The sequence below is a fragment of the Hetaerina americana genome, unplaced genomic scaffold, assembly GCF_022747635.1.
Source record: "Hetaerina americana unplaced genomic scaffold, ioHetAmer1.1.p SCAF_17, whole genome shotgun sequence".
NCBI lineage: Eukaryota > Metazoa > Arthropoda > Insecta > Odonata > Calopterygidae > Hetaerina > Hetaerina americana.
In genome coordinates, this window is record NW_027286730.1 from 430,346 (window position 1) to 440,703 (window position 10,358).

General features: G+C 35.9%; 1 protein-coding gene across 1 annotated transcript in view; it reads left to right on the plus strand.

Annotated features, from left to right (window-relative positions):
* Positions 1-8,922, plus strand: part of LOC139687106 (mediator of RNA polymerase II transcription subunit 12-like protein) — a 74,013-nt gene extending 65,091 nt beyond the window's left edge. Inside the window, exons 39-42 of the mRNA XM_071584221.1 lie at positions 1,357-1,478; positions 3,187-3,554; positions 5,790-5,996; positions 6,405-8,922. Of these exons, the coding sequence (XP_071440322.1) occupies positions 1,357-1,478; positions 3,187-3,554; positions 5,790-5,996; positions 6,405-6,569 (862 nt within the window). The 3' untranslated portion in view covers positions 6,570-8,922. The remainder of the gene's footprint in view (positions 1-1,356; positions 1,479-3,186; positions 3,555-5,789; positions 5,997-6,404) is intronic.
* Positions 8,923-10,358: the final 1,436 nt, after the last annotated feature.

Consider the following 10,358-nt stretch of genomic DNA (forward strand, 5'->3'; position numbering starts at 1 on the left):
ATCCATAAGAAATTACAGAGTAAAGCAGTAAAAGACAGTATAAAATTACAAGGGAGGGCCCAGAAGTACTAGGCCTGACCTAGAGATGGTGGTAGTTGGTTGAAAAATATCAGTATTAGAAAGTATGCAATCTACAAAGCATGCGTTTCAAGTTTGAAGATGCTTTGTTGTTTAGTATTTGTTTGGTAGCCATCAATAGTGAACTTTTTGAGTGAATTTGTGAAAATGGAGAAAATTGGTCCATTAGTAGGCAAAAGGTGTGGTGCATCGCACAAAACTGAAAATTTGGGCATGAGAAAGCTGTGTGCAAGATGGGCTCATACTTGTGAAATTGAATGAAATTGAAATGAAAAATGTGTTGCAAAACCTGTGTTGTGAAGATGTTTCAATTGAGTGTCAAGCAAATTTTCACAGCGACAAAGCCAAATTTTTGTGCCGTTTCATAATCATGGATGAAACATGGGTCCAATACTTCGCAGACGAGACAAAAGAACAATCAAAACAATGGATTTAATAGGGAAAACTGGCATATATAATTTCAACCATGGGAGAGTGTGACGTGTGATTATGAGCATTTGCAAGATGATTTGTGGTTATAAATACGTAGAGGATATTAGTTAAAAAGATCACTCATCTAGTGATCGCTTATATTCAGAGAGATTGGTGACTGATAGAAAATATTGTGTAGGTCTCGCAAAACATCCATGCAAATAATAGTAGCTGACTGAACATTTTTTTTAAATGTATAACATAGGTGAAGATTTTCTTTTGTGTTGCTTTTGAGACAATTGAAAGATAATGACATAAGTTTGTGTAATTTCAAATGCTTGTAATTAGGAAGTGTTAGGACAACATAATAGTACCCCATGCCCCTCTTTTCACAACACAAAGGATTCAAACAACTTCGTAATTAGTTCGGTGTATTTTCTACCCATTTTCTCTGACTATTACCATTTATTGTCTACTATGAAATGTAAATTTTAGCCACAATGTCTTACATTCACAAATGAATGTTAAAAAAATGCTTTTTTTGAAGACCTTTACTTAAATGTTAAATGGCAAATGTAAGTGGGCTAAATTTATTGTTTGTATATTATTATATATGTGATATGTCCTATGAAATATTCTTATACACTCCATCTTCATTATATGAATGTTGACCTGGGACAAATAATTATTGTTATGTCATAATAATTTTGCATTTTTACATATACTGTTTAGCTTTTCTTTTTTTTGCTGATTATTGTTGTGTATGAAATAATAATCTGCTGTGCCTTTTTTTTCCTATGACATTATAGTCTTAATGATATGTCAACAGAAATAGGTATGTTTTTAGGACAAATTTAAATATTTCAGACAACAGCTGAGAGCTCAACACATGCCTGGAGGTATGCAGCCTCCCCAGCCACAGCAGCAAACCCAGTTTCCTAACCAAGGGCCAGCCGCCCAACCTCCTATGTACCCATCTGTGCCTCAAGGTAAGAGTCATAGCTCATCACATTTGGAATATGATCATTTTAGATTAGGTGTGGGTGGAAATTAGTGTTTTGTTAGTGGTGATGGCTTATGTGTGATGTGGCCAGAATGTTGAAGTCAGGGAAGGGGGGCTGAAGAATCATGGTGGTGTTGTACAACCCTCAAAATGGGTGAATCCTTGCATCAAAACTTATGTTTATACGACACCTTGATAAAAATGCCCCCTGGCATTTAATCTCATTCATTAAATTGTAGGCAATGTTTTAATTGATGTTTTGTAGAGTTTAAGAAAGGGAACTCGGTAAGTTAGTTTATATTTAAAATTGTTTATCCTTTTTCATAACTTTTCTGAGTAATAACAATAAGTGAACTTCTACAGTTGTGAGTTAATAATGTAATACTGTGGTGGTCAAGATTATTAAAACTTAACATAATAATTCTTTCACTTTTCCTTTTCCAAGATTCACCTCTCTCATCCTGTCTTGCGACAGATTTAAAAAAATGATGGGTTTAACAAGTTGGGCATTATGAAACAATAGTCTAAAGAAATATTCCAGAATCGTTTTGTAAATGGAGTCTTCAATATATCCATAAAACCTATGTACCAAGACACATCCAAATATAAGATGTATACTGCCTGTTTAATCTTCAAAATGAAGGAAACATATGAACTGCTTGAAAATTTACAGAAGTTATACTTTTTTATGGAAATACAAGCATACATTTTAACATATGTGTTAACAAGCAAAATTTTCTGAAAGAATATCTTAGATCTCATTGCTTTTTAATTGCTTCATCAATATCAAAAATTTTCAGTGAATACAAAACTCACAGTCAGAGTTGAAATGAAATTTAATTATTGACTTTGTAATCTCACACACTTTATTTAAAAACATGACCCAGGTTTTGACGTTGAACATCATCATCAAGTGGCCCTCATAGAAGGAAACCTGGTATATAAACCCTCTGATCGATGGAGGGGGGTTGGTCAGAGATGGTGATTAAGGGAGGGTGATGGGGTATAAAGATTAAAATGTAGCTGGGAGGAAAAGAGAATTATATCTTTCAGTAACAATTGTTGACTTGGAAGAGTGGTAGGTCTAAGAGTGGACAGTGGGAGGGATACAAAATTTTGTTGGCAAGTTCACCCTTGCAACGGATGCATTTCAAAATTTCCAACTGCTCCAAAGCTTTGAGCCTGGCCTTTATTTTCAAATGGATAATTTTAGTCACAAAGTCACTTTTGTGGTCACTTTCGATGAGGTGCTTCGCAAATAGGGATGTTATGCTCTAATTTTTTACACGTTTGGTGTTCTTTTATCTTTTCTTTAAATTTTAGTCCTATTTGCCCAATACACTTCGTGTTACATTCTGAGCACTTCAATTCATTCACTCCACTCCTCTCCAGTATGGCCAGTAAAAAAACATTCTTTTCCTTTTGGCCTTACTCTATGCTTCAGGGGCTGACAGGCAGAGTAAGGTTTGACTCATTTACCGTGGTGACTTCCAAGTAGTGTATGTCGTAATTAAATTATGGTATGTGAGACTTAGAAATATAACAGTTATTATGACTCAATTCTTGAATGCTTAACTACTCCTAGTGAAGCCATACAGTATTTTAGATTTTACCAGAACAAAATATTAACCTTATGAAAACTTTGAAAGTTTAATTTTTTTAACATTGTTTATGTAATGCTTATCTTTCTATAGATACTCTGTCATCACACTTGGGCATGGGACAGAATTATGGTGGTTACATCAGTGGACCTGGGGGTGTACCTCAGCAGATGATGGCACGACAGGGAGCCTCAGGAACTGCCCAGCAACCAAATCCACAGCAGGCAATGAGCCACAACTTTGCTCAGTCTGGGTACCTCCGCCAGCAGAGACCTCAACAAGGTGTAGGTGGTGGAGGTGGTGGGGTAGGTGGAATGCAGGGTGTTGGGGGGGATGGGAGTGGAGCTGGTGGCTATGTGGGTGGAGGGCCTGGTGCAGTGGGTCCAGGAGTCACCGGTGGCTCCCAAGTCCAGCATAGCAATGCTGGAATGGCTCCTGGAATGAGGCCACAATTCGTGCAGGTGTGTTAATTAATGATAATGAAAATTGTAGTGTTATGTTTAAAGAGTTTTGATTAGTCTTGTCTTGAATCTGGGGTAATAAAACAAATAAGGATGCTTAAGTCAGTAAATATTGAAGAATATGCAGCATTTGAATCTTTCACATAAGGATTTACTGAATAATTTGTAATAAAATTTTGTTTCAAATATAATCTTAAACAAAATGGCAAAATTATCGGAAGGAAATCATGTCATGGAAGGGCAAAGCAGCTTAGAGAATTTATGGATATCGTGATAGTTGCACTAGCTGTAAAATGTGCATGCATTCCAAAGAAACTGCGGGAGATGCCGCAACAGTAACTTTTAACGGAGTCATCCGCTAATGTGCATTTTAATGCAACAATTTCAGAGCGTAAAAATCATTCGCCTTGACTGGGACTCGAACCCAGATCCCTCAATATCCGGTCGAGTGCTTTAGCCACTTAAGCTACCGAGGCGTCCTCTTAAACTCTGAAATTTTGGGGCTTTTAAAGGAACTAGATGTTATGACGAAATACCGTACATACAATGTCACATGCATTCGTAGTCGTGCGCGAGGCGCCACTGTCCACGAGGTTAAAAGCCAACTTTAAACACGTATGGTGTTTTCCCTTTGACAAATTCCAAAGAAACTGCGGGAGATGCCGCAACAGTAACTTTTAACGGAGTCATCCGCTAATGTGCATTTTAATGCAACAATTTCAGTGCGCGAGGCGCCACTGTCCTCGTGGACAGTGGCGCCTCGCGCACGACTACGAATGCATGTGACATTGTATGTACGGTATTTCGTCATAACATCTAGTTCCTTTAAAAGCCCCAAAATTTCAGAGTTTAAGAGGACGCCTCGGTAGCTTAAGTGGCTAAAGCACTCGACCGGATATTGAGGGATCTGGGTTCGAGTCCCAGTCAAGGCGAATGATTTTTACGCTCTGAAATTGTTGCATTAAAATGTGCATGCATATTGATGCATTAATTTAAGGAGAAATAGCTACTTTCAATATTCCACCCTGGCATATTCCACCTTTCCATTTTTTAGGATGGGAACTAACACATCTGATAAAATCTTCCACCAAATTCCTCCCTTAAAAATGCTGTGAATTTGTCCATAAAAACTCTTCCTCCCACATTTTTCTATACACTTAAGTAGTTCTATGGGAATGTTATCTACCCCCTTAACTTTATTTGATTTCAATTTCCTAAATGTCTATCCTGCCATCAAGTAAACCTGGGCCTAAGTTATCCTCATAACTCATAAAGTTATGCTCAGGTCATAGTCTTCTTATATTTCTTAAGATTGCTGGCTTAATATCTTTACCCAGAAGATCCTCTATGTATATTTTCTGTCTCTCTTGAATCTTTCCTGGTTCCATTAATAATTTTCCTGAAGTATCTTTGATAGTAGGCACTGATTTTCCCTTCTTACTTCCAGGCAGTGCTTTCGCTTGTTGTTCCATTTAGTGCTTCTACATTCCATTTACTAAACTGTCTTCCCTGTTTTATCCTTTTGTATTGGATGCTACACTTCACTATTACCAAATTAAGATATGAATCCACATCCACTCCTGGGAAACTGCAAGAATTAATCATGCTGTTCCTAAATCTATGTCTAACCATAATTTAGTATAACTGATATCTTCCTGAATCGTTGAACGTTTTCCACCTACATTTATGCCCATTGTGGTGGTGAGACCCAGAGTTTGTTATGATTAAAAGCTCCTTCCTGCAGAACTCTTTTGCTTTCTTCCCATGGTCATATCTTGTTCCCAAACCGTAATCCCTTACCTGACTATCATCTGTTTGTTTGCCTGCCATTGCATTTCAATCTCCCACCTCTATCAAATGTTTCCTTCCAAGAACCCAATTCTTTCATCTTATTGATTGTTTAAAATCTGATATGTACCATTGAGTTTTTTTTTACTTGTGGACTTTTCCTGGTATAATGTTACCATTAACTGCAAAAAGCTTGTCCAGGAGGGTACTAGGAAGTACCATTCAATGATCAGTTAAATGAAAACTTGTACCCTACACACATTTCAGCCCTCATTTCATCAACTTCAGACAGCCCAGTTTACCTGAAAATGTGCAATTACATTGAAACTTGTTTTTAATGAATATGGTCAAGGAATACATAATGTTCCTCATTTAGTGTGCATTCATTTTCACAGTGTTTCACAAGAAAGCATCAAATTTATTATGATAATTTTTTTTCATGACTAGGCTCCTAATGTAACAATGGGAGCTCCAGGTTCTGCCACTCAGGGCGTCCCATGCACTCAAGGTAGTGGTGGCGTGGTAGGCTCTCAGTATGGCCGTCCTACCCAACAGACTATGCAACAAGCCGGAGGACAGGGTACACCTCAGCAGTTCCAGCAGGCTGTACGCCTTCGTCAGCAGATGATGGCTATGCAACAGCAGCAGCAACAGGTAAATTCCAATTTCCTTCTCTTTTGCAATTCATCCACCCTAGTGTCAGCATTTCTCTTTGGCATTGACATTTTTTTAGGGTTTCTGTAAAATTTTCTGATGTTTAAAATCTCTTTGTTGGGCCATTGTACACTTAGTTGTCTAAATATTTTGGTCATGTCTAAAGATAATTAAATTTGATTATTGCCTCACAAACGTTTGTAAATTTCTTTAGTGATTTTCCTAATTTACCAAAACCATTGTAAATTATATTTTTCTGTAATATTTGGAACATGTCATATATGCATCACTCAACTATACTAATAACTTTCAGTCGTGTTGCACTATCAGGAAAGTCTCTTCTATGCCATAGGCTCCCCTTAATTGCTTGAACTTTGGTAGCAATATACATTTGTCTTTGGTTTTCAGGCAGGTGCTGGGGGAGGAAGTGGGCCAACCCCTGCCTTAGTGGCACACCTTCAACGTCAGCTGAATGGCACAAATCCTGGAAACCAACCTGGACAAATGGGAGCTGGTACTGGACCAGGCCAGGGACCACAAGGGCATTACCATCATCGTCCTCCTCCATACTAATACTTGATCTCTTGTGATGCACCATTGGGTGTGGACAAAAAAGTTGCTGTGAATTCTCTTTTCTTCTCAGTTTTTGGTAAAATGTGAAATCCTAGGTGTTCTAAGTCTTGATTATCAACATTTGGTGTCAGGATCTTTCTTTTGTCACTAGGGTAAAATTACTCATTCGAAGAGTATGGTAGATCTCTTTATCATTTATTTTAGCTGCATACTGTTTATGCCGAAAATTTCATCACTTGTGCTGTGGAAGAGGGAACATGTTAAATATTTTTAAAGGATCTTAATTGGAAGGGAGAAGGCGTTGAAATTTTGTTGGAAATGTTCATAGCAGTCAAACGTGGTTTTAAAGCAAAATTGTGAAATGTTGAAAAAAAAATTAAGACATTATTTAGCTCATCGACACTTAGCATTCATATTTCAGGGTGTGGTCACCAACCTCGTCCAGCATGGATTATATTTTGCAGCATCATCTTAGTCATCCCTCCTTGAGTTCCCTTTCTTCTGTTTCTTTATTATTTTCTCCGTTTATTTGTGGTGCCCTCCTATGTTCCCACTCCTTTCTGTTCTGTCCGGAACTCCCCAATCCCTGCATGCCAGAATGAGTGTGCACATATCTGCAGTATAGGTTTCAATACCACTGAATCAGCTTAATACTGGTGCATTTTTGTTTAATTTTACAATAAACCACTGCCAAAGGAAATGATGCTTCGTAAGCAATATTGGTTGTATTTTGTATGTTTTTAAGCATCTAATCTTTACCATTTCCTATTCAAATCCTTCCACTGCCCGATGTTAGAAAATTATGTGCATCTACGTTCCAACTTTAAGTTTGATTCAGTGTTCATTTCTTTCTCCTTATGGTTAATATTTTTTTTTTTTTGGATTCAATATATTACCATATCATGTAAAAGTATTGAAAAAAATTATCCCAACTTTCATTGGTGTAGTACTTAATTTTCCTTCTTATTCAAAGAGTTTCCTGTTGCCAGATGCCAAGAAAAAGGTTTTTCATGGGCACTTTAAATTGTGCACATTTTTGTAATTTCTCTGTTATGTTTTTACCAGGATGAAATGATCATACAAAAATGGTGACTCATGATACCAGTGACTCTTGGATAAACATGATTACATGAGTTTTCCTCATGTAATTGACGAGAATATTTTTGCTAGATTTTATGGATACTTGGACCATGACATAACTACTGACATGATTACATATATCCCTTATTGAAATTTTTCTTCATTTTTAATTTCTAATGATACCTAACTTCCTTCCATTATAGTGATGAAAACACTAAGCTTTTCTCTTATTTGTATAGCCCTTGAAGATAAACAATGATTTGAACACTTGTAATTCCAGATGTGCATGCATGTTTTTATATTGGTGTGTGTTATTGTTGGACCTCATTTTAATAGACATCCAACTATTACTCACTCAATGGCATTTTAAAGCCTATTGCTATTCATTGTATGTTAATTGTGTTAAAATGAATGTGAATATATTTGAAACATTATATGAGATTGCAATATATGAATATTTTTATTTATCTACTTTTAGGAAGAAAATTCAGAATTTTTTATTGAGTTTTATCCAATTGTGTCAATATATTATTTAATTCTTTATTGTTGACATGTTTTTGTGTGCTTGAGTAGTAGTTTAATAATATTTAATGTGTAAATGGACAGGGACATTTTCTAAGGATAAGAATTTTCTCGCATAAATGTACATACCTGGCATTACAGCGTATAAACATCTGAGGAAGTATAATATTTGATTTTTAACATATCTCAAATGATAAACTTTGTGTTTTCTCAGGTGAGAAGCAAGGATCACATCATGTCAATAACATTGTTGAGTTTCTTGTATGGAACATGACATTTTATTGGCCTCCTTAAGGCTGCCTAGAACACTTTGTAAATAAAATACTACAGTATTATCAGGATGAATGTTTTTGGTTGTTCATTACTAAGAGTAAAGGCTGCTCCAAAACTATTTTGCAACAATAATGATAAGTTCCATATTACCTACAGTATCCGAATTAAAATGTTTAACCCTTAATGCTTGTCCAACACAGCAGTTTCTTATCTGCTCATTTCTTAAACATGGTCCATCATGGCTTCTACATTTGATATTTCACTAGTCTTAACGTAAAGGGTTGAGATCTTGAATTCATCTGTAGAGACATATCCAGTATTTCGAATTGCTTCAAATGAATGCTCTTGATTAATTTGTTGATTATCATCATAACTCTTGCCCTTTGTATAAGACATTGAGTGAACTCATGCATATCATGATTCATCATGACATATTGGTGTGGCTTTACATTGCCTGTTGGGAACAATTTCCTTGTAACAAAAGGAATACCATTGAATTTCGCACCTTGTATTTTAATTGAGATTTTTTATTGCCTCCAATTTGGTCTTATTTTAACATGTGTGGGTTCAAATATATATTTTGACCTATCAAAATAGTCCTAATTGTCTTTCGTTTAATGTTGAGGAAACTTATTTACTATGTAATAAAATGGATACTGGTGAAATTCACTTTTTGTAATTTGAAAAACAGTTGATGTATCTCTCACTTCAACTATAATTTGTCTCTTGATGAAACTATTAATTTCCCATTTTTGCCAAGACCATGTTCCAGTGACCTCTTGGAAAGTAACTTCTTTCCCCTTAAGAAGTGAGCAGAATTTTCACTTGGAGATAATTTTTTATTTAACTGGCATTGCCTTAGAAGGTTAATAACACTATAACTATAAGAATGATATCATGTTGTAGCACCAACTATGATATGATTGTATTGTGTAATAATTACTGCAAACAATGGATTAAAGGGCAATGTTATCAGTGATAGCAATTAAAATGAACAATGCTATAAAGAGCATATTGGGTAATAACTGGCGTAAAAGAGAGTGTGGGTGAGCAACAACTTAAGAAGTGGAAAATGATGTGCATGAATGAAAAGGTGTGCATGATTTAATGAAGTGCATGTGCAGGAGGAGCATCTCTTTTCTCTTGTTTTCCTTCCCTGCGACTGAAGTAGAGGGGATAATGGCTTAAAAGTTAGCATGGAGAGCCCTCTTCAATGTTGAATGGACCCAAACAAGCTCTCAGGTTCTAGGAAGAGAAACTGAGGGCAAAACACGTTGAGATTCCAGCCAGACATTACTGTGAAGCTAAATGTTGGCCATCAAGGTGATACCATGGCAAATACCTTCTGAAGACATCATAAATTGGGAAAGACAAGACATTAATTCCCTAGGTTAATAGGTGTTGTTCATGTTTTGGAGGAGGTTATAGGTATACAGGATTCAAACTCATGATTCTTACCCCACTATTCTTTAACTGTGTTTTCACCTCACTGCTCAAGTGATAAATACAATTTGTCAAAATAATTTCAGATGAAAGTCATCAATTGGATAATTTATATGCTAAATTAATTTGCTAACTACTTCCTGAAAATATAGTTAGTGTGATTTCTTATTTAATGTGAATACAATCACTTCAGCGTGCATACTCAATGCCATTTTCACTCTTAAGTTAATATCCTATCCTATTAAATACATACTATTAGTTTTTAAGGATAATGATAAATAACAAATCACATAGTTTCAGGCATGATGTGGTGGAAATCAAGCATAATAATGAACAAATAGTAACACTTTTCAACTAGAAATAGATTTGATCCATGACTAAGTTTCAATTAACTACATCATCTTCAGGTGAAAACTGCAGTCCAGTTCCGAATTATGTAACTTTTAACTGGGGAGGGAAATATGTTGTAGA